Raw genomic sequence first — 17,308 nt, forward strand, 5'->3', positions numbered from 1 at the left:
GGACTGGATCCCAACTGGGTCAGAGGGTCTTCTGAGTATTTCCGAGCCCTGGGGATGTAGGTGGGTCTCCGGCAAACTGAGCGGTGAACACTAATCATTTTACTCCCGAATGTCTAGAACACGTGAAAGAGATTAAAGTCTGGCTGTGTGCATTGATCAAACAACAAGTGACTTATTCTGGGTAAAGCTGCAGCTTTAACTGTGACTTTTTCAGACACGGTTGTTTTTAGTGACCAACACTGTCACGATTATGTATTTAACATAGCAGCAAAAACAATATATAAATTGTGTTAGGACAACATTGATAGTGTTTCATATTAACCTGTTAACCTGTTAATATAACATGTAAACTAATTGTGGCCGCAAGTTATAGTCACACTGGCTGTTTACTTATTAATGAAGGAAAATTGTTAAAAGGGAAATTCAGTTACAGGCACTTATAGGCGTTTCTTTTTCGAGAATGACAAACTCACACATTCAAGACATAGCTTTGACAGACAGCTTAAGTCATGGTTATTTTAGGCCTGTGGTAGCACCAAAGAAAAATCCAAATATAACTTGTAATTTGATATAATAATAAAAAATAATAATAACTACATGATGGGGCTCAATGGATCTTTTTCTCTGGTGCCTTCCTAGAGTCTAGAATCGCCAAAGATAACAGGAAAAATAATTTGCAATGTCTTGCTCTTTTTTCGGTGTGAAATTCTCCTACACGGAGGGCGACCCTCAGCGGCCATACTATACTCCAGCCAGTAGGTGGGAGTAGTGTCACCTGAGAGCTGCAGCAGTCTCACCGCAGAAGAGGAAGAAGAAGATGGGCCGCTGACAAGAAGAGAATCCCTGTGGTTATATTGTACTAGCAAAGTAACGTTACCTGGGTAGAGTTTGTTGTTTAATCCTTAAACGTATTGTTGTGTGGTTGTGTTTTGCTCGGGGTGTCATTGAAGATGATTCTTACCGTGAAGCCGCTTCAAGGAAAAGAGTGCAATGTACAGGTGAGTTGAAACACCACAGAGCCAGCTAACTGCTAATTGTTAGCTCCCTGACGCTAGCTTAATTCGCTGCATTAGCCTTTACAGTGAGCCTAGCTGGTCGGCGGTGATCCTGTCACACGCTGAGCTACCTTTGAGCTAAGCAACTACATATATTGTGCTTGAGTCTAAATTATTATTATTATTATTATTACTATTGTTATTATTATTATTGTTAAATCTAAACCCATTAAATTAGGTTGTCAAACTCCTCACGGTGAAATTTAAAGTGAAGCTTTTGTACGGACGCATCGTCGCCCAGGTATGATTTGACGTTATTGTAGCTAGCCTGTCAGGCTCAGCCCTGAGATGGGCTCGATACCTGAATCGTTAAAAGACTTTTTCTCGTCCTTTCTCACTTCTAACATTTGTTACCACTTTGACACACAGAGACTGAATGATAGCCTTCTAAGTCTTTATTAGGTGGTGTTCATAGGAAAGAGAGTTCACTAGTATAATGCTCCTATGAAGCACCATTTTCAAAAAAGGTTTTGGGTAGGGCGGCACAGCAGAATAACTTAACATCTTGCAAGTCACTAGCCTTATTTGTTCGACTCTCAACAGTCTGCCATGTTATGTGCACACTGTAGGCTAGTCCTAGCCACATTTGGTGCCTCTCATGTTTTTAAGTGATAACGTTACTGCATGAGGCACCAACTGGGGCTATAACAGGCCACATATGCGCGGAAACACCCACAGCCCCTTATGTATAGAATCTGTATGGACATAAGAAGTTTAGTTCTTAACATGATCAGTGTGCTTACTTTATTAGTCTGAGGTTTTGTATCTAGTTATTCAGGAAACAAAGAACGGTTTTGACATCTCACACAGGCGATGGGCAGTCTAAAGCATTTGATCGTGGGTTTATCAAATGGGGAAGTATTCTTCAGACTGGACTATATTCAGGTCTGTCATGTCTTTAGTGGAAAAGAAGTGACTCGTGGATCCTGTGTCAGAGCTGAACATCATAGCTTTGCTCTTAATGTTAAAATAAGTGTGTTTGTGTGTAACATATCTGTTATTGGATGTCTGCAGTGTTTACTGGATAAATACTACTGCAGTAAGACACCAGCTGTTAATTTTTGTTATTGGAAAAATGTGAAGAATTTACCGAGGTAGAGGTGCAACTGTCATCTGTGTGTGTGTGAATTCCTCATTAATCATTGGTTTTATGTAAAGCTAATGCAAAGGTAGAATTTCAGATTGGCTATGATACTGTGCAATTTGAATACTCTTCAGCTAAACTGAAAGAGAGACTGTGTGCCAGCTGTATTTTGATCATGTACTGAGATTATGTCATCATGTTGTTGATTTTCCAGGTCACTGAAGATGAAAAAGTCTCCACAGTGAAGGAACTTGTGTCCGAACGTCTCAACATACCAGCAAACCAGCAGCGGTTGCTCTATAAAGGGAAGGCGCTCGCAGGTACATTTCAAGTCAGGTGTTTCATAACCTTTGTATGTAACTGTAATTACTTGATCCATGAGTCTATTTAATTTTTGATGACTGTATGCTATATTGCTTTCCTCAGATGAACACAGGCTGAGTGATTACTCCATTGGGCCAGAGGCTAAACTGAATCTGGTAATCCGTCCAGTGGGAGAGAGGACTGGAGCTTCAGGGACGGCTGCCAGCAGCAGTAGCAGCAGCAGCAGTAGTACCACACATGGAGGAGTGTGGCAGACCGTGTCCACTATACTTGCTAGACACTTTAGTCCAGCAGATGCAGCAAAAGTCCATGAACAGCTTATTAAGGTATGTCAATGCAGCATCTTTGCTCCTAGGCATTGGAATCTGATCAAAGCCAACTTTGTGCTCGTCCATTTTGAGATGTGGACATGTACAGTTGCTGAACAGTATAATATTCAACAACTAGTGGAGGCTGGAGACTGAAAATGTCAATGAGTAATGCATCAAATGCGGCTTTAAAGGCCTTTGGCCCATTTTATGAATGCTTGATGAATGTGTGGATGTGAGGGCAAAATAATAATTTTTTTGTTTACTGTAAGTTTGAGAATATTAATATCCTTTAGCTGACATCTGATCTGTTGCCTCTTGTTCCATTAGTATGAATGCAGCACCTCTATTTAAAGACTGCATCCTCTCAAGTCCTCATTTTTAGCAATAATACATTACAACACGCAGACAATTACAGTTTCATTTCAGTGTCTCATCCAAACACGGGCAAGGCTTGCAGTCCTCTTTGTCCTGATTTGAGGAAATGGAGAGTTTACCTTTTAAAAAACTCATCAAGTCATAATTGTGAATCAGCATATGACAATGTGTAAACACTTTTAACCAGATGTTTCAGGTAAGTGCGTGATCTGTCGCTGGACTAGACCAGAAGAAGAACACAATATGTTGAACACACTGTTCAACAACAAGTTCAGAAATTCAAGAGCTTCATCCTTCCTATCCTCCATGCTTCTTTATAAACAGATCAGTATGTCCCCACACATAACATGGTTAAAATAAATGCATTAGCATATTTTTTAACCTGCTTTCTCATTATTTGTATTTTGTTTTTCTTCAAGGACTACGAACGTTCACTTCGACAACTCAGTCTTGATGACATCGAGCGCTTAGCAGGAAAACTGCTTCACCCAGACAGCGAGGGCATGGACACCTCATACATGGACTAAGAATGCCAAGCTGGATGTTGCTTTTTTTGATTGTCTTTTGAGAGGCGCTCAGTGCTTGGAGATGCATACAGTGTTTAGGGTGTGAGGCATGGAAAATACAGTATCAGTTTTCTTGCAGAGAGCCCCTGGTTTGTGCCTAATCAGTGGCTGAGTGAACACGAATAACACTGACTGTTGATTATCTCAGCAATAGGGCTTTCTTATCCACGACCAAAGGACTTGGATAAGAAAACTTTGCCACTCTGAAATGGTCCTCGTCATTGATGTTGCAGTCATGACACAAGACCTGATCACATAATATTTGAATACAAAGGAATCCATTTATGCTGTTTGTTTCACATGATCTCCGGCTGCTACAACTCCCAGGGGGACGCTAACTTCTACTGGATGGTATTAGTAATGTCTGTGTTGGATGATGATGATGACTGGGTGTTTTCTGTTTATGATCTGTGCGAAGGTAACACATGTTTTATCCCATAACTAACTGATGGTCATTGTATGATTTGTAAATATCGTGTTTATATATACAGACATTAAAACAGAAAAAAACAGTGATGTTTATGTTTCCTCTTCTGCTGATATTTTAAATGACTTTCAAAGAAGTGATGACGGTTGACTGGTAAGAGCTTTCATCTATTTTGTAGTAGAAAAAGGAGAAGTGCTTTGAATGAAAAATGAAAAGGGATGTTGGTTGTAAGAGGCATTTCACAAGGCGATCTAACAATTCGTAATATCTGTGCCGACCAATCAGGTGACAGGAACACTCGTGATTCTTGTTGTATGTCCAATCAGATTGATGGAGGGTGATGCGGGCACCGCCCATGTGTTAAATTGACGGTTATCTCTTTTGCGGCTAATTTTGGATCGCAATTCGGGTAAAATGCGACGTTTTTGACGATCGCTGTTTATTCGACAAAGTATGAAGGACAGACGCGTTGGACCAGGAGGGATATTTTGCGTCTGAACATCGGTAAGGTCGCAGTGGAGCATCGGTTGCTCCAACCGCTAAGCTAGCGTTAGCACAAAGCTAGCAGATCTCACTCACTTCCTGCATTTACCGATTAGCTTCAACCAGTAGCTAACATTCAGCTAACGTTATCCGATAATACCGAGCGGTCGGCCTGTGTTGGTACATCATTTGTTGCCATGTAATTTTGACGGCGGGTCAGTGTTTCACCTGATAGCCAGTGTTCAGCTTGAACTCCTACTTTAGCGTATAATTCTGTTAGGATTAGTCACAGGGTGGTCTAACTGATGCTTGGGCGTTACACCCCTCTCATCAGGACCACTTGTCCCATTGGCAAACAGTACTGTCTTCTTAGAGGAATAACTTCAGCTTACTTTATTTTTCCTATTTGTCATCTGGAGTCGCAGTTGTTCAACACAACGATCTGCTTTTGTTTGAGTAGTTTGCAGCCAACTTCATTCTCATTGAGCATTTGGGAATAACATTAGTTCTTTAGAGTTATTCTACTTTCAGTGTGGTTCAACATCATTTGTTTTACTTTGCTGTACTTTCCCTCTGTCCATTCGTGTTTGTTTTATCAATTTAGGTAGTGTGCCCAGTTTAAAGGAAGGATGGAAACTCTGATCCCTACCATCAACCGGCTGCAGGAGGTCTTCCTCACAGTGGGCGCAGAGATCATACAGCTGCCTCAGATAGTCGTGGTTGGATCTCAGGTGAGCCAACAAAAAAAAAAACCACACACACAATGTAAAGCTTAATATAAAACAACCCTTTCTGTAACCTCTTCCTGACCTCTACTGCCATTATTAAAACTGTCTATTATTATTTAAACTAGGGTTTCCGATTTGAGTTATGTATTTTCATTTAATCAGATATGGAGCCTGTATTGTTAACGTGTCTGTAATTGACACAACACTGATAGAAAGTGGCTTTATCAATGTTGCTGGAAACATTGCTGAATTGGTCTCATTATGTCCCACAACAGAGCAGTGGAAAGAGCTCTGTGTTGGAGAGCCTGGTTGGACGGGATTTCTTGCCTCGGGGATCAGGAATAGTCACAAGACGACCCCTGGTGTTGCAGCTTGTTAATGTTGCCCCTCTGCGGGAGAGACTGAAGATTGAGAATGGTACCCAAATATGAATCTGTGTGTTGTTCTTTTCTCAGACTGGAGTTGCTTTAAATATCATTTTAAATACACAGTAAAGTTTTGGAAATTCTGATGTGCAGAATATCAGCAGATTAAAGTAGGGCAGCGGGTTTGTTATTTCTGTCTAGGCATGGAGTTGGCTTGCAGTAGCTGATGTGTGATTAGCGCTTAGGCATGGCACTTTCACTCACTGTTTGAACTGCTAGCTAGTCCTTGTACAGCCTTGGTCTGTCTTTCCTAACATGCAGTCTTTCTTCCTCCTCTTCTTCACTACTTTTTCAGGAAATGGGGTAAAACAAAATGTCCAAAACAGCTACCCAGGTCTCTGAATATTTGGTCTGCATGGACCTATCTTTATTTAACTTTGTCATTTCTTTTGTGAATTTTCTCAAACATTTAGTTTGTTCTGATCTTCATTCGTCAAACATGATATGTTCATTTGTAATCTTTTAAGTTTATGTTTTTTTCCCCACTAACACTAATTTTATTGACATTCTACATGTTTGAATGCATCACTGTGAAATTACTTAGACCCGCTCTTGTTTGTTCAGGTGTCAGAGCTGAAGAATGGGGTACATTCCTGCACTGCAAAAACCAGGTACATTTATCCTAAGACATTCAAAGGATGTACTCACTGTCTTTGTTTTGTATCATATTCTGCTTAGATGATGTGTTGTTCTCTCACCTTTATTTTTTTGACAGATCTTCACAGACTTTCAAGAAATCCGTCGGGAAATTGAAACAGAGACTGAACGCAGTTCAGGTGACAACAAGGTGAGAAGGAGGGGTTGGTCATAAAGTCAGTAATGTTTTAACTTTAGCTTTTTACACTGCATTCATTCATTTCTTTCTCCAGGGAATCAGTCCTGAGCCCATATATTTGAAGATTTTCTCCCCCAAAGTCCTTAATCTCACTCTGGTTGATTTACCTGGAATAACCAAGGTAAACTCAGCCATATCAGTTTGTTTCATGTGTGCAAACAGCGTCACTAGAACACAATTAATGCTGATTGCGTAGCATACCTTTAATCATCACAGATTCACAGAAGCACTGCATCTGTTCTGTGCTGACTGCTTATATTTGTTGCCTCAGGTTCCCGTTGGGGACCAGCCAGAGGACATTGAGGCTCAAGTGCAAGAGATGATCTTGTCCTTCATCTCCAACCCAAACTCCCTCATCCTCGCGGTGTCCCCTGCCAACTCTGACTTGGCCACCTCTGATGCTCTGAAATTGGCGCGTGAGGTTGATCCAGATGGTAGGACATTTTGTACACAGGCTCCCCTTCTCCTCAGATTTCATTTTAATTTTCTCTCTCTCCTCTCCAACAGTGTGTATTACATAACAAGCTTCAAGTAGAAATGCATTTTAAATTATTAAATGTGCAGGAAGAGCATATTAAACACAAGTCATTTCAGGCTATCAGACTCATCAGTCTTTACTTTTAACAGCATCCTGGCAGTTAACAGTTGCATAGGAAATTAATCATGCTGTCATGGTGCACTCTGAAGAACTAGATTGATCGATAATGAGAATCTGCCTGTAGTAATTGCCTGGGATGTTGGCAGTATCGCCTAGTGGTGCCTGTTGTGCACAGTGATTGTGTACTAGGATTTCTGTAGCTGGGCCCAAATATTCCCCAGCTGGCCTCAAACCCTGTCCCATCAGAGACTTGTTTCCTGTTTTTCCTCTCTTGTGTTCCACTGTGAGATTTCCTACAGGCTTTGTCAAAATAAAGGATGACTAAACTAGGGGGGTTGTCTACTGTCCTTAAAAAAATGAGTGATCTCATGCTGTGTTTGTTTACTGTCAGGTCGTCGAACACTGCTGGTGATCAGTAAGCTGGACCTGATGGATGCAGGGACTGATGCTCTTGAGGTCCTCCTGGGTCGAGTCATCCCAGTCAGGCTTGGGATTATTGGTGTGGTTAACAGGTTCGAAACAATAGTAAATCATCTTCTAATGTTTGGTGATCAAATTTTCCGTTTTATCTATGCAGTATTTTTAGCTTTCATCATGTAAGGTAGTAGCTTTTTAATTCCCTTTTTTATCCTGTTTGTGTGACTACACTCACTCTCTCCCTAATTGGTGTTCCTCCTAGGAGCCAGCATGACATCAATACCCAGAAGAACCTGGAGGACTCGATGAAGGATGAGCAGGCCTTCCTGCAGCGCCACTACCCCTCTCTCGCCTCCCGCGCCGGCTCACGCTATCTGGCCAAAACTCTCAGCAGGCTACTCATGCACCACATCAGGGACTGCCTGCCAGAACTCAAAACCAGAGTGACCGTGCTGAGTGCCCAGTACCAGGCAAGGCTCAATGGCTATGGGCAGCCGGTAGAGGACCACAGCGCCACCTTGCTGCAGATTGTCACCAAGTTTGCCAGCGATTACTGCAACACCATAGAGGGAACAGCCAGGCACATCCAAACCTCAGAGCTGTGAGTCTGACCTCTCTACAGCAGCAGGATCCTTACTGAATTGCAAATGCTTTTATGATGACAGCAGGCTTTGTTTCATGTTGTAGTGAATTTTTTCAGTTTGTCATCTAATTTCACACTTCTGCTGCAACACTCAGCATTTACTTACTTTAGTTCACGCTGTCTGTCGTGAAGGTAAGGTCCTTGGGGTAATGTAATTGTAAATTAAAGTGGTATCAGCATCTTCTGTGGGCACCTTAATCTTCACAGCTCTCTCACCACAAGGCGATTAATTCATGTAAATATGTAGGGAGCAAATGTTGACCTTTTTTTTGGTTGACTGCATTTAATTTTGGCACAATTAACATTGCTGACACACAGCACTGAGAAACAGCGTTGGTGTCACAGCTGAAACCATCTCTTCTGCAGCTGTGGGGGTGCTCGGATCTGTTACATATTCCATGAGACCTTTGGCCGCACTTTGCAATCCATCGACCCCCTCGGGGGACTGACTGAGCTCGATATCCTCACTGCCATCCGCAATGCTACGGTAATGCTACTCCTATTTGTGTAATATATTTAATCCAGATTCTGGTCAAGTTCTCTCATTTAGAGGAATAGCAGGTAAATAGTGGAGCTGGGTTGTGTGTGTGTGTAATTTGCCCTGCAGGGTCCGCGGCCAGCGCTCTTTGTGCCCGAGGTGTCCTTTGAATTGCTGGTGAAGCGGCAAATTAAGCGTCTGGAGGAGCCCAGTCTGCGCTGTGTAGAGCTCGTTCACGAGGAGCTGCAGAGGATCATCCAGCACTGCTCGTCCTTTAGCACACAGGTTAGCAAAGAGACGGCAATGCACTTCACACGTCACTGACTTCCTAAAACAGTGCTGCATTAATTATGACAGCACCATGTTAAGAAAGTACATCTTTGTATTTGCTAGGAGCTTCTGCGATTTCCCAAACTGCATGACTCCATTGTGGAGGTAGTGACTGGATTGCTGAGGAAGCGCTTGCCGATTACTAACGAAATGGTAATCCAGTGCTTGGCTGAGGTGATCTTTCATACTAATTATAATAACCAACAGCAAAATCCTATTAATTCTCTGAGGCACTTTTTCCCCCTGCTTTTTTCCTTTAGGTACATAATTTAGTAGCAATAGAGCTCGCCTACATCAACACAAAGCATCCAGACTTCACAGATGCAGCGCAGGTCTCCGCATCCGTCAACAGCCAGCAGGTAGTTATTTGTCCCTTACAGCAGGTACTTACATTTATCATTTATTCTGCTGCGGTAAACAGCAGAAGTTGTTTTCAGCAAAGCCTTAACCATTATGTTCCGCATCCAAACATTACAGTCCCCTTTCATAGCTGGTAGTGGAATTCCAGGCTCAGCCAAAATAGCTTTGACCTTCTGACTTCTTTGGATTTCTCGCTGTCAGGCAGAGGCCCTTGATGGAGGGAAGCGCTGGAAGAACGAGAAGGTTGCGGAAGAGAAAGCCCCGCCTGCAGGCTTTGGCAGCCCCAGCAAAGGCCAGGCCATTAACCTCCTTGACACAGTGAGTGGTGGGATTAGCAGCTGGACAAAACACTCAGTAGTGAATTCATTGCAGCCTATCAACATTTTACTTTGGCTCTCTCTGCCAGGCGGTGCCCGTATCCCGCAAGCTAAGTGCGAGAGAGCAGAGGGACTGTGAGGTCATCCAGCGCCTCATCAAGTGCTACTTCCTCATTGTCCGCAAAAGCATCCAAGACAGGTTCGACTGGAACGAGTCCAGAGCTCCTCGGGGCACCTTCTCTCCCCATTCTCCCTTCTGTTTCTGCTCTTGAGCTCGGTTGTTGTTGTCGACACTGATTTTCTAACTTTTTCTCTGGGCTGTGTGTCCGCAGTGTGCCCAAGACAGTGATGCACTTCCTGGTGAACTTTGTGAAAGAGCATCTGCAGAGCGAGCTGGTGGGTCAGCTTTACAAACAGCCACTGCTGCAGGAGCTGCTCATTGAGTCACAGGACACGGCACAGCAGCGGACCGAGGTTGCTCAAATGCTCGAGGTAAAATTGGCTGATGCTTTTATTCTCTGAGTAGGTTCTGAGCAGGAACAGCAAGTACTTTCTCTTTTTCTTTTATCCCCTATTTTAAGGCCAACAATATAACAACCATCTGCTTTTTTTTTTCTTTCTCAGGCGCTCAAAAAGGCCAATAACATTATCTCTGAGATCCGGGAGACCCATCTGTGGTAGCCAGAGGACCCGAACAAATTCCCTTGTCATAGGACAGCTTTGAGAGTATGAGAGTGTATGTGAGTTTACAACAGAGAGAGTGAGTGCGTGTGTGTGTGTGTGTGTGTTTCTAAATGTGTGGCAGTACCACTGTTTTCTCATGGACCAATGACCATAACACATTTAGATCTAGAACAGTACACTGGGGCTGTTGCTTTTCACTGTGAACGTTGCGTAGTGATGGAAATTAATTAAACACTCAGGCCGAAAGTGTTATTGCAAAGTTGAAATGTGAAAGACACAGCCGTGAACAAAATGTCTTTGCGCCATTTTGTAACAAAATGTTTGTTGAGTTGTATGATTGTTGCCGTAAATGTAAGATGTAAATTATATGTGGAGTATTTAAGTTGTTCTTCAGGGTTTTTTTTTTTTTGGATCAAACTGTGTTCACACTGTACAATTTCACACTTTCCAAGAACTGGGCTTCCTCTGAGCCCCTTCAGCAGGTGCTAAAAAACTATGTTAGACTAAGATGCATTCCAACTTTTAATCCCCTTTGTTGGAGAATTCACCAGAGATAGAAGCAAAGTGAAAATTTAGCTCAATCATTGCTGACTGCAGTGCAGAACTATAGACACACACGGTGTTTATTTGCAGAAATTACAGGATGGATGCAGATTGTTTTTCCAGCTCTCTAGTGCAAATCAATATTAGGTTTATTTTTCAGAGTCACATTTACATATCAGCTCATTTACACTGTTAGCTGTTGCACTAACGTGCCAGATTTGTGTGTGGTCATAACCGAGGACATTTCCCTCTGCTTATGTGAGGTTTTTAGATGACTCCCACATAGAGGTGGACAGCTATAGTATGTAGTGTGTATACTGTATACTATGGTGTTTGTGAATTCTCATGATTGAAATGTTTTTTAAAAAAATTCTTAGGAGATAAAATTATAAGGGTAGATGGTATTAATTAAATGTTCTGTAGCTTTCCTTCAATTCCTCAAACTAATTATCCACTGCCTTCCACTTTAATGGTACAGAGAGATAAGTTTGTTCCACATTACTAACCCTCTCCAAACATACAGACCAGCTGCCCCCAGGAGCGAGAGACTCAGTATGCAGATACCCAGATACCTCCGGCATGCATTTACTAGCAGACCATGTACTTTCATCTTAAGTTAGCCAGAGCCATTAGCATCAGTGTCAGTAATCACTTCATTGTGTACAATTACTTGATGTGTGGAATTATTCATCTTTTTCCATCTGCTGTTCCTGACTTAGGCTGATGTTCAGGTAGAGTCCTCCCCCTAAGCAGTTCATGTAAATCTTTTTTCCCTTTAGCCAAAACAAATAGTTTTCCCAAAACATTTTCAGGAGGACCTGCCTTAACAGGACCATCAAACAGTAACTCTGACTGCTTCTGTGTGATCAGGGAGCGAACACAACATCCACAGTCAGTCCGTCTTTCTAAAAACCTTGTGCAAGTTTGCATGTGTGTGTGTTCAGTATGCATGCGTGGATGTATGTACGAATGGCTTGTGTTATGTTTTGGATTATTTAAATGTATGTTGTTATCATGTGTCAACTGCCTCTGAGTTCTTGCCTGCCAATACTTGTGATACATGTTTACCGAATGAAGTGCGCTCAGATCGGAGGTTACTCATTAAATGCTAACAAAAGACACTGTACAGAAGCTGTTTGGGTGTTATTGACGACATGCAGTTATAACAATTGATCAGTTTTCATAAGATCTGTTTGTTTGTCTCCCTCGGTGCCACAGCAGTAGATGTGATTAGATTCACTCCGCTTCACTTTATTGATCTCAAGTAACTGAAAAAGTCAGTTTGGTCAGATGGGCCCGTCACAGCTGCATCAACGGAATTAAGTGTCCTGAAGGTGTCCCAACACACATACACACACACTTGCATTGACATGAGCTTCAGTCTCCAAACCTCTTGTTTTCTAGATGTCTGACTCTGTCTGATGTCTGACATTGCACCAGCTACGCAGAGTGAAATTTCACTTCAGAGACATGATGATGAATTATTACCTTTTGATGTCAAGCCAATCTAAATTAAACCTGAACAGAGGCTAAGAAGTGAGCTGATGAGTTGAATGTGGTTGCGGGACTAGAGAGCAGGTCATTAATGTGAGATGAGAGTGAGTGAGGGCTCTCCAGCCCTGGAGGAAGGACTATTGGCACAAAAAGGCAAACATGACAAGTCAAATCAACCCCACTGTTAGTGGTGCTGTACAGCTCAGCAGTCAATCTGCAACAACCGAGAGCGAGATTGCACTGCTTCATTGCATCTGGTGCGAGAGCGCCATGCTCCAAAATGAAAATGAACCACAAACTAATAAACTCTTACTTCAGGTGATTATTTTAAATTGCCTGTACTTTGTCTCACACTGTAGCCAGTTATTCTGATCACCCTCTTATAACACACCCCACCTCCCCACCAACTGAGACTAGACTAGACCATACCAACTCTGACAGGATGGGAGGGGGCTCGCCTGCAGCACCATGACAGGCTGCATCATTTCAGTCTCATAAAAGCAGCTGAATTAGAATTAAAGTAGAATCAGTCCAATACTTTTTTTTTTTGATCCGTTTATAAAATCCCTTCATGCTTTCTTGCTTTCCATCAGAGGAGTGCGCAAGGTTTTGGGCTGTACTCCCCTCCTTGTTTGTCTTCCACTGGTGAGCCAGTCAGCAGAGCAGGCTGAACAAAGCCATGGGAGAGAGAGGAGCTTCTGCGAAGAAATGTCTCTCACTGACTCTGTCGCCTGGACAACCGGGTAAGAGAGGAGGGGAGGGAGCACGAGAGAGAAAGGACTAGGGAGCATAAAAGGAGAGGAAAACAACACATTATTAACTGCTGAGATTAGAGGATTCCTGTAGAGTGTGAGGGGGGGAGGTGGATTTTTGTGTCATTCTCTTGTGAGGAGTCCCTTGGTGTCTATCCTGATGAGTTATTAAGTATGACAATAAAGCAGTAAATGATTTTCTTTTCCCCCCTAACACCAGAGCACGAAGGAGGTGAAATTGCAGAGCACAAGTTCAGCACATTAAAAGTGGACCCAGTAGGCCTGAACGCTCCACCTGTAATTCTGGTCTGATCAGCCTCAGGTAAGTCTCTCCTCAATGTTGCAGGCATTTAATTTCATAGGGATGATTTTACTTTTTTTTGCCTGATTATGTACATGTATTGATGCAAATATTAATTACTGAGGGCAGTACGCTGCAGCTATCTGGAAAATGAGAAAGAAAGTCAAGAAATTGTTTTTAAATCAGTAAAAGCTCATCCTGTTTGCTTGCGGGCAGCTTGGAGAACAAGCATTGTTCATCAGAGTAACTCTGAAGCAGATAAGTTTTGGAAAATAGGCTTCCTTATCTGTTTAAATGTGTTGTTTTTACATTTTCTTATTACACTGCCAAAGAGAAACTACCTTCAGCGAAGTGTTAGGCTTATTTATTCCATTTTTATTCAGCAGAGTGAGAGAAATTGCATGGAACATCCCCAGGATGCTTCACACAGCGTATACACACACACACACAGAGCTTTGCGCGTCCTTCAGTGTGAGCAGGAATTCATCGACAATAAGAAAATTAACACTGTCGTCAGGTGCAAATGGATCTCGAGAGTTTGACTTGAACCGTGGACTCCAGCTTCCCAGCGCATAAAGAATAGGAGGGCACGTCCGCTATAAACACACTGCTGAGCACTCATGCATAAGGAATATATTCATAGAGCACTAGTGGTGAAATCAATGCCCCTTTAAATGAGGTGGTATGCTGGCTGAGTTTACACCAGGCTGAATATGTGTGGGGCAGGAGGCAGCATGTGATATCCATATTGGATGAGATGGAGACTAGATAAACTGAGGTGGGTGGAGGGGGGCGAGGGTTATTTTTAGCTGCTGTCAGTAATGAAGGTTACAAATCTCTCACCTTTGTGGACAAGATAGAGGCATAGAGAAAAGGCAGCAAGACTGAAGGGAGGAAAAGGACAAGAGAGTGAGGGGTGGAGAGCGAAAGGAGGGTCCACCCCCCCCCACACACACACACACACCTACACCACACAATCCAGAGATGTGGTGGAGGGTAAAAACGCTGACACTCAGCTTACCCTCATTTTTATTGGAGTAAAATAACATGTACAGTTTACGGTTCACGGCACACGACACATGAGACACCCCAAACACAGCTCTGTGTTGCACAACACAGTCTATCAAATACAGCTGCTGTACTTCCAGCAAGCAGGCAGGTGTGGCACAACCACCTGGGCTGCACTTTCTCAAAAAAAAAAAAAAAGACCAAACCAAGGGTATTCAATACACAGTCACACAGCATCCACAATACCCGAGCAGGTTCGTTTTTTTCAGACAACTAATAAGAGATTTCTCAAAACCTGCAAATAGATGTTGCTTTGGTTCACTTCAGGCCTCTCAGTGCATTTTTCTGTTTTAGCCTTTAGTCTAAAAACACAGCCTCACTATTAAGAACATAGATTTAATATAGACTGAGCCATATGGGAGACAGCTTTTATTTCCAATTCATACAGAAAGCAGGATGCCAAATTACCCCCTATTTTTAATCCACACCTGCGCAGGGTTTAAAGCGACTGTGTTCTCCTAATCTTTGCAGAAAAATAGCAGTGTTGAACAATTCTGGCAGCTTGTAAACACATTAGTTATACCAGGCTCTGCACCGCTCGCAGTGCTTTGCAGCTGTACACCGCTCATAATTATTGTACATGAGGTGCAATGTGCTTGGATGCGAAGACGCGTCAGACTCATCAAGACGAGAGAAAAGGATGTGTCCCTGAGGCTGTGCATCACTGTAGTTATCTTTCCTCCACTGTACCTGGGTGCTGTCTGTTGCAGAGTACACAGTAGGTGAATAGCGGGTTAGCAGAAAGCACAGAGCTCTGTCTTAATGTCTAATAAGCACTGTGTCTGTCTATCAGCCTCTAATGAGTTCCCCAAACTGTCAGACTTCTGCACCGCTAATCAGCCTGTTTTGATGTTGAAACAGACACAGAAATGAAGCTGCGGCGATGTGCCGACAGTCCTCTCTCTTAGATTTTTTTTCCATGAATATTAAACAGCTCAATTTCTTTTCACAGATGTTTGAGGTACTGGTCGTTTGTTTGAAGGGTGACGGCAGTGGCGTGTGTCTTCAGTCACTCCCCAGGCTTTTCTTTCCTCCCTTTCCACTTCTTTCCCTCGTCATATTTCCGTGCTTGTCTTCGTGCCTCCTCTCATCTTCTGCTGATGAGAGCACCATCATCAAAACAAGCTGGAGAGGCTGAGATGAAATGTAACAGGATTACAATAATCTAATTACCAAAATTAGCAGCTGTATTTCATTTCATTTCATTTGCATAATTATATCGCACATATTTCTTAAAGATTGGTCACATAATTGGTCATATCTCTTGAACAGGAATGTGTTTGAAGAGGAAAGGGGACTTGCACTATAGCATTACTGAAAACAGCGTAATAGTGCTTTAATTTTAAATAACAGCCCATCATGGGTAAAGATAACCCGCAGTGCTGCCTTCATATGACAGCCTGCAAATTGGAACAAATTATTTTTCTTGTTATTTTAGAAACAGACAGCACTGTAATTCAAAAGCCGACTGAAAATAATTAGATGATTTTGGTGCGTCTGCGTGTCTCGCCCTCTGTTTTCACACTTTTTGAATCCAAACTTCCCGACACCATTAATGAATTTGTCCTCTAAAAGAGCAGAACGTTCGCATTCTCCCCCCTGCGTGGGCAGATGTTGGTCAGCTGCTCGCCCATTAAAAGGTGCACTGTTGTCCTTGTTTGTGCGGTTAGATGACATGGTAATTAATGAAACCAAGTGTTGTGCAGATTTTAACAACAAAAAAAAAGGTCCAAAATTGGCTTTCCTTTCATAGAATATGAGACACTGCGTAGAGCTCCTGGTTTTCATCTCAGCAGGCTTTATCTGTTTCATAAAAGGAAAAATCCAGCATAAAACTGGATTAGCGTATTTAAGTCCTGTGGACATTTGAGAACACGAAAAATTGCGTCTCAGAAAGTGAGGAACTGTAGAGCTGAGGCTGTTAATGATGTGGTCATGAAACACATCCACGAGCTCCCCCCATTATCAGCGAACTGGAGAATGACTTTGTGGACACAGTGACTGCGCATGAGGTGATATTTTTTTCTGCGGTACACATGAGCACATCTTCTGCTATAATGCATACCACGAAATAAAGTCCATTCAGGTGTGAGAGCACAAACAAAAATCCCATAAATCAACAAGCCTCCGGTTCATTTTTGGCTTCAGGGTTTGTCTCTCAAGTGTCTTTCATCTCTGCTTTCTAACTCTAGCAGTCTTAATAGTTTTTTACAAATATTGATTAAACTGTATAATTAGTAAATTCTTCATTTTTATGATGGATTTTCTCTTCAGCTCCAGAGCTGAGCGCAGCTATCTTTTACATATAATCAAGATTCACTGTCTCACCTGGCTGACCTTAAAGAACTGTTCCAAAGAGAACAGATAAATTGCTGCAGTTAGTGGGCTCACTGCCACTTGAATGCAAACCGCAGTATCTTGTGTGTAGAGGAGCGGAAAAAGAGTGGCACCTATTGACACTATTAGTCAAAGGCTGCCCATCACAGGAGATAAACCCTCTCTTATTCCACAACTCTGTCTAATATCCCACTCGCTCTTCTTGTCAGTAATTAGACAAGAGAGATGATTTAATTTGCTGCAGAGCAGACGCAGCTACGTCGACTGCTGATATGTAGAAAGCCACCAGCAGACTCTCTCTGGGTGATAATGGCTTACACATGCTGACAGTGAGAAGAATTAAATCACAGCTTTTAGCCTGTCTCACCCCCAA

The 17,308-nt window shown here is 42.5% G+C and overlaps 2 protein-coding genes across 5 annotated transcripts; both read left to right on the plus strand.

Moving 5' to 3' along the window:
- The first annotated feature begins 802 nt into the window (after positions 1-802).
- On the plus strand, positions 803-4,227 carry ubl4a (ubiquitin like 4A). Its single transcript, XM_041041409.1, has 4 exons — positions 803-998; positions 2,354-2,459; positions 2,566-2,789; positions 3,569-4,227. Exons 1-4 carry the CDS (start codon positions 951-953, stop codon positions 3,674-3,676), a joined length of 486 nt encoding a protein of 161 aa, XP_040897343.1. The 5' UTR covers positions 803-950; the 3' UTR covers positions 3,677-4,227.
- Positions 4,228-4,483: 256 nt separating this feature from the next.
- On the plus strand, positions 4,484-12,103 carry si:dkey-32e23.4 (dynamin-1-like protein). Of its 4 annotated transcripts, none has more exons than XM_041042573.1 (18): positions 4,484-4,646; positions 5,230-5,356; positions 5,629-5,770; positions 6,074-6,112; positions 6,343-6,389; positions 6,494-6,565; positions 6,648-6,734; positions 6,885-7,047; positions 7,603-7,723; positions 7,891-8,229; positions 8,638-8,758; positions 8,879-9,034; positions 9,143-9,253; positions 9,340-9,438; positions 9,641-9,757; positions 9,846-9,955; positions 10,089-10,248; positions 10,381-12,103. In XM_041042573.1, the coding sequence occupies exons 2-18, from the start codon at positions 5,255-5,257 to the stop codon at positions 10,435-10,437; spliced, it is 2,043 nt and encodes a 680-aa protein (XP_040898507.1). In that variant the 5' UTR covers positions 4,484-4,646; positions 5,230-5,254; the 3' UTR covers positions 10,438-12,103. The 4 variants fall into 4 exon arrangements, with proteins under 4 accessions (XP_040898507.1, XP_040898508.1, XP_040898510.1 ...); XM_041042574.1 differs by having other exon boundaries at positions 9,143-9,232; XM_041042576.1 differs by lacking the exon at positions 6,074-6,112.
- The last annotated feature ends 5,205 nt before the right edge of the window (positions 12,104-17,308 follow it).

The sequence above is a fragment of the Toxotes jaculatrix genome, chromosome 7, assembly GCF_017976425.1.
Source record: "Toxotes jaculatrix isolate fToxJac2 chromosome 7, fToxJac2.pri, whole genome shotgun sequence".
In the NCBI taxonomy this organism is placed as follows: Eukaryota; Metazoa; Chordata; class Actinopteri; family Toxotidae; genus Toxotes; species Toxotes jaculatrix.

Bases quoted from the DNA above. Each gene is read 5' to 3' on its own strand.
- si:dkey-32e23.4 (XM_041042573.1), top strand. From the start codon at position 5,255: ATGGAAACTCTGATCCCTACCATCAACCGGCTGCAGGAGGTCTTCCTC. The intron at 6,735-6,884 runs GTAAACTCAGCC...TTGTTGCCTCAG, and splicing joins ATTTACCTGGAATAACCAAG to GTTCCCGTTGGGGACCAGCC. The intron at 7,048-7,602 runs GTAGGACATTTT...GTTTACTGTCAG, and splicing joins GCGTGAGGTTGATCCAGATG to GTCGTCGAACACTGCTGGTG.
- ubl4a (XM_041041409.1), top strand. From the start codon at position 951: ATGATTCTTACCGTGAAGCCGCTTCAAGGAAAAGAGTGCAATGTACAG. The intron at 999-2,353 runs GTGAGTTGAAAC...TTGATTTTCCAG, and splicing joins GAAAAGAGTGCAATGTACAG to GTCACTGAAGATGAAAAAGT. The intron at 2,460-2,565 runs GTACATTTCAAG...TGCTTTCCTCAG, and splicing joins TAAAGGGAAGGCGCTCGCAG to ATGAACACAGGCTGAGTGAT.